Raw genomic sequence first — 20329 nt, forward strand, 5'->3', positions numbered from 1 at the left:
TTGAGTAAGAGAAGGTGGGTCTTTCCAAAATTCTTGTCCAATTCAAGCTACTCTCCGGGTTTGAATAAATTTTTTCTGGGTCCTATTCTGCAGTAAATATTAAATATGAAGTCTCCTCTTTCCAACGAGACCTTAAAAATTGATCTACGATTTTTTTTCGCCGAGTTATCGTAGTCTGAAGGAAAAGTGTGCCTTCACCATCGGAATACCGCATTGAACGAGAGATCGAAAAAATTGCCAAACTTTGGGACCCTATAACTTTGCGAAAAAAAATCTTATAACAATGGGCCTGGGCTCATTTTAAAGGGGAAAGTCCCTACTTTCTTTTCCATGCATTAAATATTTCCGAAGATTTTTTTTTACTCAGCTACAAGTCAAAAAGTAAAGGTGTGTATAATGCATGTTTTATTCAGGTATTGAATAATTTATTCACAATCCAAGGCCGTAGAATTATTATAGGGGCTCTACGACATATTATACAACAGTATAAAGTACCAGGATTGTTTATTTATTACTAAAAAGTATTAAAAAAATTTATCGAAGACAACGCTGGTGGCGCCATCTAACGATAGCAAATAACTTCTGTAATTTAGTTACTGTGTGCCACTGTTAGATGGCATTGGCAGCATCTGCTAAAATGTAGATAACCAAAGATATTGATAGTACCTTAGAAATAAAATCAATTTATTTCAATTTAATTTACTAATTGTCTTCTCCCCTTATATTCGTTTATTTGGGAATCTATTCAGCAGTTAAGATTAACTTAGTTCGCTACGTATAACTCAGAAAAACGGGTTAAAGTTTAGACTTTAGTTCTAGGGTTCCACCGCTAGATGGCGAAGTTGTCGCGAGCAACTTTTGTTAAGGGCCGTATCATCAGGGTGCGGTGCCCCCTGAATATTTTTCAAACCCTTTCTTGCACTAAATAAGCAATTTTTATTACTGAATATTGTGCATAAACAATCCTTGAGCTTCTATAAGTTACTTATAGTCTTAAAATGCGAATATATACATGAATAAACTAATTAATTAGATTTACAATTGCTTTACAAGGACTTTTGTTATGCTATTTTTATAATAATAAATAAGCAGTTTATCTACACTATTTTGTTTTTAACTTAATGTATTCTAAAAGGGAAAAGGAGTTTATTAAATACACAATAATTCTTTGACTTCTTTTTATTGATTATAAGAACATCAATTACAGAACAATTATACAAATATGTGAACATAATCATAAGTGTAGAACGTTATTAAAATATAAAGAAAAAGACAATAAATATCAAGATTAAAAAATTAGTAGTATTTTGACTTGTGGCTTGAGGAAATGTTTTTATATTTATCCATGACAGTGTGAAAAATATTAGTGTTTCATTAGGAATGAAATAAAATCTCTTTCATATATATTTAAATATGTTTATTTCTCACATATGGTGCTATAAAATCAGTTTACATTAAACAAATAACAATAGTGTATAACTTTTAATATATACAAAATGAACATACAAGTAATGTGATCTGTCTTATCTGTAAACTTTAGCTACATAATTTACATCCAAGAGTCTGTAGAACAATACTAACAACCACACGGACTATCTAATTTTCTTTAGTTAATATCTTTCATGTATTTTTGTATTACTTCAGAGAGGCTGCTGGCTCCATTAGTTACATGAGTGGGTAAGTCTGCTAGAAACTCCATGCTGGTCATGACTCCTTTGTTCCAAGATGTTTTAACAAAGCTTGAAAGATCATTTACACTTGGTAAAGCAGACAGCTGAAAAAGATTTTCAAAAAATTAATTATTCACAATTGATGCTTGTAACAGATGTAATAGAATAAAATCTGTAGCATTAATCCTTCAGACATTTATTTTTAGATACTATGTAATACGTGTGTAAATTAATAATTATGAAAAATATTGAAATGAAAAAGATAGGTGTATGTAAACATTACCTCATCTCGTATGTCTTTAGGTATATTGTGCCTAATATAAGGAGCTGTAGTAGCATATACTTTTTGGTATAATTTAGCTGTTTCTTCTGATTTTGACCACACGCCTTCGCAATAAGTATAATACACAACTCCACCAACAATAGAAGATTTAATTGTAAACCTAAGGACATAACCTCTGGTTAGAATTTTTAATCTATCACACGATTATAATACCATGTAAATACCATAAAAGCACTCCGTTCTTAGATTTCAGTGATTGTACTAACCAAATCCAACCCATCGTGCAACGAAAGTTACTTTGACACGATGATTATTATTGCTCCTTCGTTTGTCACTTTGTCACATACAAATATTATGTAAACCTCCTTATTGACTTCCGGTTTGTATAAATATAAATCTATGTATCAATGTGGATGCGTTTGAATTTTTTTAGGTTTAATTAATGAAGAAATGATTTCTGAAATTTCTAAAAATAATTTTGCATTTAAAAATTATAGAATTGATAATAGATAAACATTGGAGTAGCTGCTGTGATTACCTGTGTATTCCTTTACATCTGCGTTATGTAGAAGCCCAAAAACGGCGCGAATGTATCGCACCGTTGTTTTCAATTTTTATAAAATTGTAATTTATGTGTGCAATGTTTACCATTGCTAGTTTATAACTGAATATTTGTTTATTCGCTTCATTCCTGTATATGTAATAAATAACGAAATTTCATCACCAAAATGTTTATTTGATCTAACCTGAAAAATTAGTTTGTTATGTGCAATATAGTATAATGTGGCCTAAGGAATATATAGAATTGAAGGTAACAAATCCATACCTTTATACGAAATTTCTTTCATTCATAATATGAACGAGGAATGTAGAGAAACACTCTTCTTGCAGCATATAGAGGATCTACTAGTTTGTGGAATATGTTACGAATACATGGAAACTTCTGTTATGACATCATGTTCTCATAATTGTGAGATAGAATTTTTATATTCTCCAGTAACTGGACATTCAGAGCTTTAATTTACTATTATATTTCAGATTGCTCCTTGTGTATTAGGAAATATTTACATTATAAAACACAATGCCCTGCATGCTTTGCAGAAACATTCGAGAAAGATTTAAGAAAGAACAAAGTCCTGGATGAAGTCATTAGTCTGTTTCTGAAAATTAAAGATAAGTTGAAAAGATGCTTACAAATTCAAACACAGTTCATGCAAAATGAAACAGCTGATGTTACCTTAAACTCACCAACAGTATCTGTTAATAAAGACACGTATCCAGAGAAACAAGAACATAAAATTATTAATAAGAGTATCAGTTCTATCCATAATGCATCACCTTCTTCTAAGATGCAAAAGGATTTATCTAGTCCTAGTACTAGTGGAAGAACCAAGATACCTTTAATGTTTACACCTAAAAGTACAAAAAGACCATATCCAATAAGTACAGAAGATACTAAGGTTGTTATATGCCCAGTATGTAAAGTGACTATTTCAGAATTGCATATAAATAAACATCTTGATGACTGTTTAAAAAGAGAATCAATGAAAGATAAGCCAGAAATGTAAGAATAGTAGCATATAATTTTAAAGAATTATGGGTAAAAAAACCTGTTAATTTTTGTATGTATCTATAAATTATTAATGTTTTCTTATAGGATGAAATCAAAACGTAAACCTCTGCCAAAGCTAGTATTTAGTTTGATGAAGGATGCTGTGCTAAGAAAGAAATTAAAAGAATTTGGTTTATCATCTCAAGGAGATAGAAGAGTTTTAGAAACTAGATTGCAAAGATACATTGTTCTGTACAACGCAGAATGTGATAAATTAAATCCTAGATCAATTTCAGAGTTGCTTAAACAATGTGAAGATGAAGAAAATCTTGAGAAAAAAATGAATAAAACTTCATCAATTATAGTTGTAATTACTTTCACATTTATTCTCGTATTTAATTATTCCCAAAATTCTAAATCTATGTAGATATTTTATAATTTTCTATATGGAATTCTTCCCTATTTCAGAAATTACAAGTGAATAGAAATGCAGATCAAAGTGTGATAGATGATGAGAGAAAGAAGTACCGTAAGTTTTACTTCAGTAATTTATAAAAGATACTTCACATAATATTTTAATTTCCCTTACTTTTCTTTTCAGTGGAATCACATAAGGAGAGTTTCGAAAATTTAATTAAACAGATCAAGAACATTAACCCTTCCAAAAATTCGACTGTCAGACGTAGTTTATTAAACGAAAGTATAGGGAACAGCGAAAACATTCCAAAAACAGAAGTAGCCGAAAGTTCAGATGATTCCATGACTGATAATGATAAAAACGAGTTCGCAAACTTGGGTGTTTATATACAAGATTCTGATTCAGACGCTTCCTGCCCATTGCAAATGTATTCTAGTACCGCCCCGAAGAAATTTTTCAACGTTGAATTATCCCCTGAGAAGAGAGCCCTAAGCGTTGGAGGTGAAGTCGTAAGAATCGAGAAAGATGATAACTCTGACGCGCTTAGCGATATCTCTGTAATTAGTAAAGAAATGCATGCACATAAGAGCATACCAGAGATCGATTCTGAAAGACCATCAAATACATCAAAGTACAGAATGATATTGCAAGCAAAGGCGAAGTCATCTGGGAAAGATGGAATCAGGAGAATGGACTATGTTTCTACTAGTAAAATTGATCTTGACTCCAACAATACTTCCGATCAGGAAGAGGATGGAAAATCGTCCGTGTTACAAGATATTCATTATGATTTATCGAGCAACGATAGCGTTGATAGTAAATTTAATTACAGTACGTAATCTAGTTACGCATATAAAAACTGTAGAATTATATGAATAGTGAATACTAAAACCATTCTTACAGGTAAACTAAATTCTACTGATCATGGATTTTTGAATAACACTATCCTGGGTTCAAGTTTGGAGAAGGAAAATGTAAGTTCATCTCCAGGAAGACGATCATTACGGAAGAGAAGTCGCGATATCACGCAAAATGATAAAGTCTTTCGGAGTACGAAGAAAAAAGTGAAAAAATCGACACAATGTCAGTTTAGCGAAACTGATGAATCAAACAATGAAGAATCCCAAAGTGGTATGAATGATAACATGCAGAAACATTCGCAACAGAAATCGCGAGCAAGGAAACAAATATTAAACTCGACTATCGCGGAAGATGGGACTAGTTTGAGGAAGTCTGCTAGGACAAGACTTAAAAATAATGTCTTATAAAAAGAAAGACATTTTTTGTAAATTACCTGTAAGTATATGCTTTGAAAATTTCAGTAAGTATTTCTTTTCAACTTTTAAAAAAAATGTCTGTGACATGGAAATTAAAAAAATACGTGTAAATAGATCGAATGAACGATATAACTTATTTGTATTTTAATATACGAGAATAGTATTTAATTTTGACTGCCAATTTTTGTTTAGCTTGTGTAATCTCGAATCTTGTATTGTGACATTAAAATACTTTATCGTAAAAAGAGAGATAACAGACAGTAGTCTTTACAATGAAATGTAGTTTTCTTTGTGTTGTTTTATAATTGACTTTATTCTGTAACGTGTATTGTCTACTTGTATGAATGTATTATTGAATAGTATTTGATATGAATAAAAAAATTTACTTAATCATTAAAATTGTTTTCTTTGAACTCCTACATTTTTATTTCACTCCTATGTTTTTTCTTAGCGAATGGGATTTACTTAGCATAAATGTATGTATTGAAGAGATCAGAAAATCTTCTATCAAAGACACCAAATTTTATTGAATATATCGTATTATCTTAATCAGAAAGGGATCAACAGTGATAAAATGACCATAAACACAAATTTACATCTCACACATGTGTAGACATTAACAGTAATATAAGAAGCCTAACTTAACATTAAAATAGCTGTCTTCGACGTTGTTCACGCATAAAATATCTGTCTTTGTTACTGATTTTATTATTTATAGCCTTTGGTATCATTTATACATTTAATCTCATGTACATTATGTATATATGTATGATAGCAGTCGAATATAATTTCCTTTTTATTTTATACAACTTTGAAGGCTTCTAACATTCTAATGGAACAACTATCACATTCATGAAACACTTTATTCCAAGTTCTTTCTTTTTTTTAGATATTTTATAGCAATCTTACGGTGATGATTTATATTTCATTTTATACTGTATATGCATTTCTCTTGTGAATAAATACAAGTACAACATTGTTATAGGAATGAGACTCTTCTACAGCTTTAAGTGATTTGCATTAACAATTAAGTGTTATTCATATCTGGCAGTGTTTCTAAAACTATTCTTTGCGAAACCAGAGGATTTGAGTATTGCCAAACATCGTACCACTAATTTTAACATTAATTAATGGATAATTCAATATTATCTCATTATACCATTATAAATCTCTTTGAATAAAATAGTGAATGTCCATAACAATTTATCCGCTCAAAATATAATTAGTTATTTGTCATTACTGTATATACGATTTCATTCAAAAATATATCAATACAACAAAATTTGGGATGGATAAACTATAGTGTACTCGTATGCAAGATATCTTTCTTTTACATTGTCTTACATCGCCATAGAATTATACACATTTCTGTACTTTGGAAATAATAATTTCGTTCTGTTCTATTTCTTAAGGGATACAATCCAAAAATAAATTTATATTCAAAAATATCTCTATCTTTCAATATTTCGACAGGTTTCAAACTTTAGCCCGCTTTAAAATCATTACGCTTTGCTCTACATTATCGCTTGCGTTGCTCATTAATGCAATCACGCTTTCGCGATTAGGGTTGCGCATAAAAAGTTTGAGAACCACTGCTGATTGGTATGGCATCACGCGAGGTAGTTACTCAACGTTTACTACACTCCTAAATATAATGCAAATAGGTCTAGGCATTTGTTCCTGTGCACAGAAAACCAGGAAAATTCATCAAAGGAAGAAGAAACATAAACACTATTTCCAAACCTAATTTTCTTTCACAAATAAGTCTGAGATATCGCAGAATAACGAATATCCTATATTTCAGTAAAGTTTAATTTAACAGATGAAACAAAACCAAAATTTTACCAAGTGAAACCATTCGTAATTTCAATTTTCAAAGAAACGAATACCCATGGAGTAAGATAGACGACGCTTTGATGTCTGTTCGAAAGAAAAAGAATGTCGATCGCTAGATATTTTCGATAAATTAGAAAACAGATATTGCGTAGCGCCATATATGCAAAATACTGCTGCAATTGTTTAAAATATCGTATTTTATAAAGAACTTACAGCTACGTGGAACTTTCGTGTCTTCTCCTCCGCGCTCCGCGCTAAACTAAAAGGACTGCGCGGTCCATTCGATTATCGAACCGATCGACGCATGGAATAGATGGCGCGAAAATTCAAACGGCTTCAAGTGGCTTCTATTACACAGAACCTGAATACGATAATATTAACGATTGTATTTCATATAGTTTCTCTTCGTCGTTGATTAATATACACATGTAATATTGTTTCGGTAGGAAACATTAGTTTACAATGTTACAGCAGTCCAAAATTCGTGAATTGTCATACTTTCTATCGAACGTCGTGTCGATTTTATTTATGTATCGCACAAGCTTGATAACTAAATTAGCATATGTACAAGAAATCGTTAATGAGTACACGTTATTTGGCAGAAAGTATGACATATCGATTGCGTTCTGCGAAATCGTGGAATAATTATAATACAAGTCGCGTAATATCGTACGCGTACGAATACGTAACACTAGGCGGGTCATAGTTTGCAACGATATGTTCGACATGTCTGAGTCTATATTTCGAACTTTGGAAACGTAATATTAAAAAAGAAGGAACATGATTATTTTACAGTTATTTACATGGGAGCGCTAATTTAGCGACAGTTTCATTCACGGCACCATCCTTCGATATTTTGATTGACTCTTTGATTAACGAGCTCGGTCCATATTTTTTATCTTATTGCACTCGGAACAATTGCTTTTGTTTCAATTTTCTGATTAATTTATAGTGTATTTATCACTCATTCTCTTAAGAGTATTTTTAGATGTATGGACTATCTACAATTTTACACTATTTCTACAATTTTCTTCTCTTGACGCACTCATTTTTTAAAGGTCATTATGATGAATCACATTGCAATACTTTCTTAGAATTGGAGAATATTTTAGTTAGAATAAAGTAGAACGAACGATCCTTGGATCGATAAGAAGAGAATATATCGCAGTGAAGAATTGCTATTAACTTCTGGAGGACATAAGATTGGAAACCATGCATCTTAATTATTTAATTAAAGATTCAGTAGGCTATAGGGCGACATACCAACCTTAAGTTGAATTATTTAAATTCATATATAATTCATTAAATATCTGTCAATTGTATTGTTATATTACGTTATTACATTGACTTGCAAGTCTGAAACGCCCTATATTTTAACTTCGTGAAGAATCGAGAAGCTTAGAAAAATAACCTACTTTGCAATCGACAAGTGTTCATATTTCAAGACGAAGCGTAAAGTTCCTCAGAGGTTTCGTAAAAATAAAGGAGTCACGTTAAAGTTTTTCGATTCGAATAAATCTCTACATGCCAACCGCGTTTTTCATTACCTTCGCGGTTTTTCTACATTTTTTAAAGCAGTCTTATTACCTTAAACGAACCCCAACAGGTTTGTTCTGAACAATACTGTTCAAATAATCCTTTTCTCTAGATTAATAATATATTTCGAAATATACAACAATTAAATTCAATTGTTCATCACTCGAATGCAGCTTCAAATCTAGTTCGAACGAATCGATCTGTAATTACAGGAGCTGCACCTAATTATGATTGTTTAAACGACCACAGCGCATCTAAGGCTCTTCGATTTTCGTAGACTATATTTACAGATCTATTCACAATAATGTTTATATTGCACTTTATCGATAAGTCGACTGAATTTGAGGGAGCAAATTAAGTGGCAGACAAATTAGCCCTCAGTGAGTGGATCGAAGTGCAGAGAATCAATTCTTGCTCAAGACTTCGTGAACCAATCCTGCATACAACTATGCAAATTGTATTATAGTGTCTGGCACAGTAGTTCCCCTCTTATTCATCTAATTTTCTGTATTGCGCATCCAGACTAGCGTCACGTTACGTTTTCTCGTTTGGTTCGTCTCATGACTGTGATGCCTATGGAACCCCGTATCTTTCGCAGAAGATCTATTATGTCCGCTGTAGACATATCCTTCACGCTCTCATCGTTCACCTGAAATAAAAGAAGGAATTATTCACACAGATGTGAAATATTTAAAAAAATTCATTTAATCTCTAAATGAATAATGGAACGTCGACTTCATAACTCTGGATTTTAAAGTGATTCGAGTGGTCTTTTCGCAAACAATGGCTTCATATTCCAAGCAAGTCGCGAGGCATGAAAAGTGCTTTTAATAAAAGAGTATCTATCTCGTACTAGCTTTTTTAACTTCGTGAGAATTGTTTGCATTAGTGTAGAATAATTAAATCTCGAGGGTGGACTTAAGACAATATTAAAGTTCTCTTTATTATTACTCTTTTCTTTATATTAGCAAAAGATTACGTTACCATTAAAAGCACATCTCCTTGCTTTAGTCTTCCATCTTTGGCTGCGACACTGTCGGGATGCACCACAGAGATGACTGTGTGATTCCCTTCTGGCTGCAAGCTAAATCCTAATCGGCTGTTCCACCCACGTGTCAGCTCAACCATGAACACCTTCAGCGACAAGAATAATAAAAATTGTACATTTAAAAGGAAATGGTATAACGTAATTTAGATGAAGAAAACTTACCTCAGTTCCTTGTTCAAGTTCTTCATCAGGAACAGCTGAATCCGTGGTGTCTTTTCCGACTTTCTCTTCGTTTTCGTTTTTATCTATCCCATCATCCGGGGCGAACATCACGCCTTTCCACTTCAACAAACCCTTGCTGCCAGCAGGGTCGTCTGCTCCCAAAATCTTTCCTGTGTCACAGGTAAAATTCAATCACGACTTTGCATTAGACTGCCAGGGCGAGGTCACACGAGCAGTCATTCGGTTCAGCCACACTTGGATCACTTTTATAATAGATAAGATAAAGCTATTTTCCTCGTGGTCTAGGGAAATTGATTTTTGCGGAGGACGTTGAAAAATCTGAGGAAAATGTAAATGGAAATATGTTCACGATTACGTTTCACTATGCAAATGGAAGTTCGCGCAGTATTGTCGACAACTGGACAGTAGTCACTCCCACTTCCACGTCAGACAGGTTCCATCGTTATAAATGAAAAGTATCGGCTACTGGTATACAAGGGATTAGATAATACAAGATGTCGATGCTGCATAAAAATATTTAACTATCGTTGAACGATGACTGCGGTTTATTCGTGGTCGACTGACTTCTGCGCAAAATCAAGGTGACTCGACGTAACAGTAACATGACACGGTGTGCTTATGTATGTACTACTATTCAACCGATAAGATAATGAAGTACCATAAGCTTCGAGTTGCCAGCGAGTAGCACTTAAAACACCTCTATTTATATTTCATTCACTTGCTCCTAATTCATGATATTTTCTGCGTGATTTACTGCAAATTATGAATCATTCAAATTACACAAATGTACGCATTTACATATTCTCTAATCTTCACAATTCAATATTTACAATTCCATTTATCAAAATTATTAATTGATAGCTGAACAATTAATCCAAAAGAGTCTAGAAAACCAGCTAGCAGTGATTCTACAAAATTCAACAAATTCAATTCCCCAAAAACCACGTTTCTCTACAAAGCACCAAGATCCACAGACCTCGCCCAATGATCACATCAATCGCCCAAGCAATTAATAGTAATTGAGACATCGACTAACCAGGTATATCCTGATCACTCGAGTGTGTAGTCTTGTTCTTCGCCACAGGGTCGATGCTAACGCCGCAGGCTGGATTAGCGCTTTGATAAGCGGGATTCTTGTAACTGAACGCAGCGGAACTGGAGCCGCTCGCTGAGAGAACAGGTGGCATCGAGGCTGGCTCCGAGGGCAGCCCGTTATCGTGTTCGTCGCTGGATAAGCCATTCGCCCCTCTACGCTGGTAATCAGCCTCTGAAGCCCCGTTTCTTTCGCCCTCGTCGACGATCCCGTCGCCTCCTTCTGGGTACTCGGGGTCGGAGTCCAGGCTGCAGAACTGGAAATGAGGCTTCCCTTGGGGCGCCGACAGGTCGAGGAAACTCGGCCGCGACGGATGCATCGACGAGGAATCGCTGGAGTCGCACACGTCATACAGCGGTGGCGGATCGATTATGTCGGTTCCAGGTGTGTTCGGTTGGGAATTTGTTATCTGTGTCCTGATCGAGCACTGGTCGGAATCGGATGTCTCCGCCTGGCTGGCAGTCGACGTTGTCTGCACGCTCGAATGCTTCTCCAGAGCATCTGGAACGACGGATATCTTCCTTAGATTGGGATTTTCGAGGTAGCTAAGTAAGGAGGTCGAAGGTCGTGTTCGATCGCTGTTTAACACGTTCGAGACCAGTGGGGCTTGCCAAGACTGTCCTCGGAGATGACAACAGTCTTCTGGGCAGAAAAATTATGAAAAATGTGTCCTTGGATCATGAGAGCTAGCCTCTGACCCTGTGGAAGGGTCACTGGTCTTCAACGTGTTGAGCAGGCGAAGATTCTGTTTTGCTCTTGATGAATTATTATTGAGACTTGGAAAAGAGGACCCCTTCTAGGGACTCGAAAGAGTATGCAAGAGTGATTATCTACTTTCATGATAACATTCAGAAATGGCAAACAATGAAATTGTGTATTGCTTCAGATATTGTAGAAGAAACCTTGATCATAAAAAAACGAGAACAATTAATCTCTCTTAATTCTAACTTCCAATATGCACCCTCTAAATTTCTTTAACTACTCCTTCAACCTGTCTCGTAGTTGTCCTTCACGAAGGTAGCTTTATCGAGCCAGAAAAGAGGAGCAAGTGCAACAACTACCAGATTATTTCAGACTCCAAGCTTGAAGTAAAATAACACTGACTTAAGGGTACGATAAAATGGCACGGACTGAATGCCAAATACCTTGTTCGTTCTCAGCGGTGGGCGTTCGCGTGGCCAGGCGACGAAGTCTTCTCGGAGAATTGCAAGACGCCCCAGGTGATTGCTTGCAGCTGGAACCGCTCGACGTGCCTGGCGATAATTTCCGAACTGCTAGGTCGCATAGCATGTCTACGGCTTCTTGCCTGCAAGAATATTTCCAAACTCCATGATTACACTCCAATTAAACTCTACACCACGCCCTGATAACAGTCACCTCATATTGGTACCATTCAAGTCTTGGTATCGACAACTAAATTCCCTCTTCAGACAATACTTAACCCTTAACTGCTCTGGTGAAATATTATTACAAATTCAAACATTATTATCAATACATTTCTAGGTGGACTTTCTAGTTCTCTAGTTTTCTAGTCTACTAGGGCTTCTTACTAGGTCTCCAGGTGGACGTTTTATTTGAAACATTTCTTAAAACAATCTATAATTTAAGAGACAACTACATATAAAATCTCAAATGGTTCACCCTGCATACATCATGCCCAGGATGTTGCAAGAATAACAGCAGTTAAGAGTTAAATCTAAAAAACAACACCGACAATTACAAGCACCAACCCTCCACTAGAGAAGACGTAAGACAAGTAAAGACATTAGGCCAGCAAGTCAGCCGCAAGTTCCCACAATTTGAAACTTTCAATTGCAGGGCGTTCGCGATGAATTATGCAGCGGAAATTTATTTTCCTGTTCGATCGTGAAGGGGGCTTAATTACAAGGAGAAGTTTACCTCAAACTTGTTCGTGGTGGACGGAGAGGATGATCAGGCTCGGTCGGGGAGAGCGCAGAGACAGGGGTCTGCGCCAGGTCCCTGTACAATCGAAGCCTCACGGTGGGGCCACACTGCCGCAGCAATTGGACAGCCTCCTCGTGGCTCATCGGTGACAATGGTGCACCATCAACGGCCACTATTTTGTCCCCGGGGCGAATTCGGCCGTCGCTTAATGCTGGCTCACGCACTAACGCCCTCACGTAATGACCCAGCGCGCTGCTGTCCGCCTTTCTCAAAGTGAAACCGAGACTACCACCCACTTTCGTCATCTCTATGTCGAATTCCTGCGGCAGATTGCAAAACGATTTGATTGAACAAAGTTGGACTATGCCCTGATTCTTTAACTGCACGAGTTATTTTTAACTAGCTTATTTTATTTTCATTATTTTGGTTTAAGGTATACAGTTTATTTTACCAACACTCGTGGTGATTTAGTTAACGGTCACTGTTATTGTTAATTTGACACAAACGAGGCGCTTTCCCGTGTTAACAAGGTTGGTTAATATTGTTGATGGTGGTGTGAATATGTTTGGTTTAAGGTACTAAGTTGTTGAATCTTAGAACGCTGCTTCACGACACGATTTTCACACGTAGATAGCTAATAGCTTCCATGATACGCAGGAGCACGGGGATTTGTTATAAATGCATCAGGAGCAGTGTATCCTCTAGGAGATACCGAAATCTAAATTGTAAACGAACTTCGATCGGATTCCGCATTCCCATGGGTAGTTTCTCGATGTAACAGATAGTATATTTAGTGGTCATTGTTTTATGAATACTGGTTATACCACTGGGTTTGCTCAGTGGAAGCTAAACTGAGAAGCATGTATTTTCTGCTCTCTGTGCATCCAATATACCTTTAATATCCATTCTTTGAACAAATTTCCTTACTAGTATTTCTATTCTAAAATATTCTCCTTAGTGACAGAATTTTTAAAATACCATAGCCACAATAACCAACATCTTCCCATATTCAATAGATAAACTGCTTTATTTTAAGCTTCTCAAGAAATAATAAAAGATGAAAGAATGAATCCAAAAATTAAGAGAACACACGTTTCTAAACAAAATCATAAAAAGAAAATTATAAAAAACATCACAAACGATGTCGCAAAAATGACAATCTAGAAGCAATACCCCATCAGTGCCCCTTTTTCTTTCTGAAAATATAGATTCTATATTCTATACGTCAATTACGAATTTATCTCGAATTTTCTGAAAACGTGACACAGGTAATTTTGCCTTACAATCATATAATGGTCACAGCGTCAAAGGGGTGGAAAATGGTGGAACTCAGTCGAGCAGCGATCTAGAAAATTCGGGTGTCTGACCGATCGCAACAACCGAGGATTCTTGATAAGAGGTACTTACGCCGCAGGGCTCGATCTGTAGGGGTGGCAGGGGGTTGAGTATCCGCAGGGGTGGCGGTGGCTCTCGTCTCGCCGGGGGTGGCGGCGGTGCGCCGGGTGGTGTGACATTCGTGTCACCCGGAAGTCGACACACTACCAGCTCCACGGTGCTCGGGGTCGTTCGTAAAACTTCGAGGGCCTCCTGCAACAAGTTGCACCGAAATAAAATTAAAAACCTGCTTGACACTCGCTGTCAAAGTTTCGATCCCCCAGCCTGATGTATTCACAGAGTTTTATGCATTTCGAAACTCTTAGTGCGTCTCGAGTTCTCCTTACGTTTCCATTGAAATTCAAATCTAGCTGTGCAGGAGGAATCTTTGCCTTCTGATTGAATGGGTTCTTAGCTTTCGAGGAAAGTTCATGTTGGTTCTAATATCCTGGAGTTTCAGAGTATTGAGATGGAAGGTTTGAAATTGAATTCGAGCATTTTTTTCGAACATTTTTTTAGAGACATTTTGTTGAGATGATAGGTAGAGATACTTTCTTTGTGATTTGTGTTAGTATAGGTAGATACAATTTTGAAAATTAGATTAAAAGTCAGCACCTGTAATCATAACGAATTTAATTTAATAACTATCTAATCTAGACTTCGTTAATTTATAATTTCATCTGGTATTATTTACATAATCCAGTTTATAGTAGGATTAAACACCGAATTCGTGTACGAAGTTTCTCAATTAACGATTGACGCGTTATCCTATATCACAGTAATATACTGTATAATATAAACGCATATTACACTTTGACTCCCGTGGGACAACCGAACTACTGTGAGATAGTGACTACCTTCCCTTCAGTTCTGGACGCGACTGTATTATGCTAATCGAATGCTAATCTCTAAGAGCTACGAGAAGACAAGTCCGTAGATCCTAGCTTAAAGCTATAGTAATCGTTGTTTTGTCGCAGCCAGCTCATCGTGTTAAGCCAGGTAGACTGAAATGAAGGAAAACGGCTGGGGGATAAATTCACCCCCTTGAGCGCAAACGAGCACTGATACCAAATGTTAGTTCTAAGCAGAGTAGATGAAACTGTACTGTTTCAAAAAGTTGGCGATTACTATGTATTTCATCAAAATTAAATAAAATTAAATATAATTAAGTTAAAGTAAATGTGCTAGTAAAAAATAATCTACTATGATATCTCTCATTTTAAGCCTACTTTAAGTCTTCTTAATTCTAATTAATCAAATCTGTGTTTTTTACTTACGTAATTAGTGAGGCCAGTCAAAGGGACGCCATTAGCTGCAAGTAGTATGTCACCAGGCTGCAGTTTGTTGCACAAGGCCGCTGGTTGTTGAGGAAACAGTCTTTTCACCCTAACTGGTCCAGCGGTTCCACCACCGGAAACGCTTAAGCCAAGTCCTCGGCTACTCTTCTGCAGCGTCACTCGGAACGTGCTCTCTGAAAATCACACAAGATGCAATTACTTTCATGAGAGCTCGCTTAGAAAATTTAACTACTCTACACGGAACCCCTGCTTAAAATTAATCGAGAAACCAATCCAACACTTTGTAAGATGAACGAATTCTTCAACTTCAGGGAATATACACTGTTCAGAAAAATTATGGCATAGACAAATTTTGAGCAAAAATCGGTCAACTTTGACAGATGATAACTCTGCCAAAAATCGTCGTAAAATCATGATCTATTTTTTGAGTTATAGCTTGAAGTCTTGACTATAAGATACTATATCTTAATTTTTAATTTGGTGTACCTCTACTACTGCAGCGGCTTAAATCTGAAGGCACGTTTATCGAATTGAAAATTGCCAAACTTGAAGGGATGTACAGTCTTGGAAAAATTTTTTTCGAAGTTGCCGTGCATAGGAGCCTAAAATTGGAACCTTCCTCTTTAATTCAAAAAAAGAATCAAGTCGCTGCGATTTTTTTTGGCGAAGTTACAGCACTTCAAAGTAACCCTTGCATTTTTACAGCACGGTGGATAGTGCCAATATATGACAAAACGCAGGGATTACTTTGAAATGCTGTAACTTCGCGAAAAAAAATCGCAGCGACTTGATTCTTTTTCTAAATTAAAGGGAAAGGTTCCAATTTTATGCTCCTGTGAACGGTATCTCATGAAAAAATTTTTCCAAGACTGTACATCCCGTCAAAGTTGGCATTGTTCAATGCTGCAAATTGCAAAGTTTGACAAAATGCAGGGTCTGGGTAAAATTTTTTTTGGAGATGCAGTTTAAGGTCACATATAGTGGGAACCGTCCCCTTTAATTTAAAAAAAGAATCAACTCGATACGATTTTTTTTCGCGAAGTTACAGCTCTTCAAAGTAACCCTTGCATTATTGCCATATACTGGCACTACCCCATGTGGTACCAAAATGCAAGGGTTACTTTGAAGTGGTGTAACTTCGCGACAAAAAATCGCAGCGACTTGATTCTTTTTTTAAGTTAAAGGGGAAGGTTCCAATTTTATGCTTCTGTGAACGGTATCTCATGAAAAAATTTTTCCAAGACTGTACATCCCGTCAAAGTTGGCATTGTTCAATGCTGCAAATTGCAAAGTTTGACAAAATGCAGGGTCTGGGTAAAATTTTTTTTGGAGATGCAGTTTAAGGTCACATATAGTGGGAACCGTCCCCTTTAATTTAAAAAAAGAATCAACTCGATACGATTTTTTTTCGCGAAGTTACAGCTCTTCAAAGTAACCCTTGCATTACTGCCATATACTGGCACTACCCCATGTGGTACCAAAATGCAAGGGTTACTTTGAAGTGGTGTAACTTCGCGACAAAAAATCGCAGCGACTTGATTCTTTTTTTAAATTAAAGGGGAAGGTTCCAATTTTATGCTTCTGTGAACAGTATCTCATGAAAAAATTTTTCCAAGATTGTACATCCCGTCAAAGTTGGCATTGTTCAATGCTGCAAATTGCAAAGTTTGACAAAATGCAGGGACTGGCTAAAATTTTTTTTGGAGATGCAGTTTAAGGTGTAATATAGTGGGAACCTTCTCCTTTAATTTAAAAAAAGAATCAACTCGATACGATTTTTTGTCGCGAAGTTACAGCTCTTCAAAGTAACCCTTGCATATTTGCCATATACTGGCACCACCCCATGTGGTACCAAAATGCAAGGGTAACTTTGAAGTGATGTAACTTCGCGAAAAAAAATCGCAGCGTCTTCATTCTTTTTTTAAGTTAAAGGGGAAGGTTCCAGTTTTATGCTCCTGTCAACGGTATCTCATGAAAAAATTTTTCCTAGACTGTACATCCCGTCAAAGTTGGCATTGTTCAATGCTGCAAATTGCAAAGTTTGACAAAATGCAGGGTCTGGTTAAAATTTTTTTTGGAGATGCAGTTTAAGGTCGCATATAGTGGGAACCTTACCCTTTAATTTAAAAAAAGAATCAACTCGATACGATTCTTTTTCGCGAAGTTACAGCTCTTCAAAGTAACCCTTGCATATTTGCCATATACTGGCACTACCCCATGTGGTACCAAAATGCAAGGGTTACTTTGAATTGCTGTAACTTCGCGAAAAAAAATCGCAGCGTCTTCATTCTTTTTTTAAGTTAAAGGGGAAGGTTCCAATTTTATGCTCCTGTGAACGGTATCTCATGAAAAAATTTTTCCAAGACTGTACATCCCGTCAAAGTTGGCATTGTTCAATGCTGCAAATTGCAAAGTTTGACAAAATGCAGGGTCTGGTTAAAATTTCTTTTGGAGATGCAGTTTAAGGTCACATATAGTGGGAACCTTCCCCTTTAATTTAAAAAAAGAATCAACTCGATACGATTTTTTTTCGCGAAGTTACAGCTCTTCAAAGTAACCCTTGCATATTTGCCATATACTGGCACTACCCCATGTGGTACCAAAATGCAAGGGTTACTTTGAAGTGCTGTAACTTCGCGAAAAAAAATCGCAGCAACTTGATTCTTTTTTTAAATTAAAGGGGAAGGTTCCAATTTTATGCTCCTGTGAACGGTATCTCATGAAAAAATTTTTCCAAGACTGTACATCCCGTCAAATTTGGCATTGTTCAATACAGCAAATTGCAAAGTTTGACAAAATGCAAGGACTGGTTAAAATTTTTTTTGGAGATGAAGTTTAAGGTCTCATATAGCCGGAACCTTCCACTTTAATTTAAAAAAAGAATCAACTCGATACGATTTTTTTTCGCGAAGTTACAGCTCTTCAAAGTAACCCTTGCATATTTGCCATATACTGGCACTACCCCATGTGGTACCAAAATGCAAGGGTTACTTTGAAGTGCTGTAACTTCGCGAAAAAAAATCGCAGCAACTTGATTCTTTTTTTAAATTAAAGGGGAAGGTTCCAATTTTATGCTCCTGTGAACGGTATCTCATGAAAAAATTTTTCCAAGACTGTACATCCCGTCAAATTTGGCATTGTTCAATACAGCAAATTGCAAAGTTTGACAAAATGCAAGGACTGGTTAAAATTTTTTTTGGAGATGCAGTTTAAGGTCACATATAGTGGGAACCGTCCCCTTTAATTTAAAAAAAGAATCAACTCGATACGATTTTTTTTCGCGAAGTTACAGCTCTTCAAAGTAACCCTTGCATTATTGCCATATACTGGCACTACCCCATGTGGTACCAAAATGCAAGGGTTACTTTGAAGTGCTGTAACTTCGCGAAAAAAAATCGCAGCAACTTGATTCTTTTTTTAAATTAAAGGGGAAGAATCGGCCTGTATGATCCTGTGAACGATAGTCCCGAAAAGAATTCTAGGAAGTCCGTGCATTTCATCAAACTTTGGAATTTTCAATACGATAAACATGCCTTCAGATATAAGGCGCTACAGTAATGGGGATGCGCTAAACTTAAAATCCAGACATACTATGTTACAGTAAAGACTTCAGGCTGTAATTTAGAAAAAAGATCATGATCCTATGATGATTTTTCGCGCAGTTTTCGTCAGTCAAAGTTAGGCGATTTTTACCTAAATTTTTCTGTTCCATAATTTTTTGAGCAGTATATTAAACAAAATAATATCTAATACCTTTCATACTCTAAATTTCTCACTCTTTGATGTGCTTCACCTAATTAATACGTACTTTGCATGTTATCATCCCCTAAACGATCTTTAAGCTCCTCTCTCAACGAGTTACTCTCGCAATACAAAACAGAACAAACTTAAATCGTTTAACTCAGCAAAGATAAAAGAGAGGATGAATCCATCGACAGTTATTAACCCACTAATTTATCTTTTAATATTATAATTATTTAATCAGAAGTTCGCCAATTTACGGCCTTCTCGTTCGTTTAAATTCCCTGGTGCTCCTAAGGTCGTAAGGCAAGGGTTTAAACTTGAATGGTCTTCAGACCCTTTCTGCATAAGGGATCGTTCTTTAAAGCTGCCCAACTTTATTCGTTCATTTAGATCGAACGGTCTCGAAGGGGTGGCACGGAAATACGAACGAATCCAGCGTTCACGTTGAGAGAACCTTGTTTCGTGAACATTTCGAACAAGTCGAAAGGAAGCGCTTTTTTCTGCCGCGTGACTCCCCCAAAATTGTAGCCAGCTTGTAATTTACGACGGTTGTCGGTGTGACGCACGACCTAATATCTGAAATTGGGCTGGGACGCGCGAACAATTACTTTCTGCTCGCTATTCTATGCAGTATCGCTGCACCAGCTGCATATTTCAGTCGTTACAGCGAGACGCTTTCAGCGTCACCTTGTTGGTCATAATTTTGGGCGCCTTTGTAGCGTAAAAAGCCGCTCTCGAAACAGCCACAAATAGGTGGACAGCCAGCGACTGTATTACTCAATCCTTCCAAGATTTAGGATTTGAGCAAGGCGTTAAATCATTCATTTCACGATACAGAAACGAAATTATTCTCTTGAGAATTTACACCACTATCCAAGGGACTTGAAAATACAGTAGACATTAATTTCCAAAGCCTTATGTTACCATGAATAGCATAACTCTTTATAATATAATAATTAGCATGATAATTACATTTCTTGAAACTCAATTACACTTACTTCTATCATCGGAGTAAGTAGAAATACCTTTTGAAAGTATTTTTTCTATTACTTAATTTAATTTATGAAACTTAAATAGGATGCTATCGTTATCTCTGTCTCATATTATCGCAT

At 36.1% G+C, this 20329-nt stretch overlaps 3 protein-coding genes across 4 annotated transcripts in view; 1 reads left to right on the forward strand and 2 right to left on the reverse strand.

Moving 5' to 3' along the window:
* Positions 1-1467: 1467 nt before the first annotated feature.
* Positions 1468-2419, reverse strand: LOC143182558 (MICOS complex subunit MIC13 homolog QIL1). Of its 2 annotated transcripts, none has more exons than XM_076383606.1 (3): positions 2178-2419; positions 1954-2113; positions 1468-1774 (listed from the first exon to the last, which is right to left on the reverse strand). In XM_076383606.1, exons 1-3 carry the CDS (start codon positions 2231-2233, stop codon positions 1607-1609), a joined length of 384 nt encoding a protein of 127 aa, XP_076239721.1. In that variant the 5' UTR covers positions 2234-2419; the 3' UTR covers positions 1468-1606. The 2 variants fall into 2 exon arrangements, with proteins under 2 accessions (XP_076239721.1, XP_076239722.1); XM_076383607.1 differs by having other exon boundaries at positions 2220-2388.
* Positions 2420-2587: 168 nt separating this feature from the next.
* Positions 2588-5404, forward strand: LOC143182557 (uncharacterized). The gene is made up of 7 exons (XM_076383605.1): positions 2588-2764; positions 2845-2923; positions 2992-3517; positions 3611-3872; positions 3974-4034; positions 4107-4754; positions 4827-5404. The coding sequence occupies exons 1-7, from the start codon at positions 2735-2737 to the stop codon at positions 5189-5191; spliced, it is 1971 nt and encodes a 656-aa protein (XP_076239720.1). The 5' UTR covers positions 2588-2734; the 3' UTR covers positions 5192-5404.
* A 3678-nt stretch (positions 5405-9082) lies between these two features.
* The window catches only part of LOC143182555 (uncharacterized), a 124832-nt gene continuing 113585 nt past the window's right edge, over positions 9083-20329 (reverse strand). The window contains exons 5-12 of the mRNA XM_076383602.1: positions 15453-15646; positions 14209-14388; positions 12796-13121; positions 12042-12202; positions 10840-11397; positions 9783-9952; positions 9557-9706; positions 9083-9221 (exon numbers count right to left, since the gene is read on the reverse strand). Coding sequence (XP_076239717.1) covers positions 9102-9221; positions 9557-9706; positions 9783-9952; positions 10840-11397; positions 12042-12202; positions 12796-13121; positions 14209-14388; positions 15453-15646 — 1859 coding nt within the window. The 3' untranslated portion in view covers positions 9083-9101. The remainder of the gene's footprint in view (positions 9222-9556; positions 9707-9782; positions 9953-10839; positions 11398-12041; positions 12203-12795; positions 13122-14208; positions 14389-15452; positions 15647-20329) is intronic.

The sequence above is a fragment of the Calliopsis andreniformis genome, chromosome 8 (genome assembly GCF_051401765.1).
Source record: "Calliopsis andreniformis isolate RMS-2024a chromosome 8, iyCalAndr_principal, whole genome shotgun sequence".
Taxonomy (NCBI): domain Eukaryota; kingdom Metazoa; phylum Arthropoda; class Insecta; order Hymenoptera; family Andrenidae; genus Calliopsis; species Calliopsis andreniformis.

What these genes read in the sequence shown, in the direction of transcription:
- LOC143182558 (XM_076383606.1), bottom strand. Translation starts at nt 2,233, where the DNA reads ATGGGTTGGATTTGGTTAGTACAATCACTGAAATCTAAGAACGGAGTG. An exon ending in AAGAACGGAGTGCTTTTATG is followed by an intron (nt 2,114 to 2,177) that starts GTATTTACATGG and finishes TTATGTCCTTAG; the next exon opens with GTTTACAATTAAATCTTCTA. An exon ending in CTAAAGACATACGAGATGAG is followed by an intron (nt 1,775 to 1,953) that starts GTAATGTTTACA and finishes AATCTTTTTCAG; the next exon opens with CTGTCTGCTTTACCAAGTGT.
- LOC143182557 (XM_076383605.1), top strand. Translation starts at nt 2,735, where the DNA reads ATGTGGCCTAAGGAATATATAGAATTGAAG. An exon ending in ATGAAAGATAAGCCAGAAAT is followed by an intron (nt 3,518 to 3,610) that starts GTAAGAATAGTA and finishes GTTTTCTTATAG; the next exon opens with GATGAAATCAAAACGTAAAC. An exon ending in TGATAGTAAATTTAATTACA is followed by an intron (nt 4,755 to 4,826) that starts GTACGTAATCTA and finishes CCATTCTTACAG; the next exon opens with GTAAACTAAATTCTACTGAT.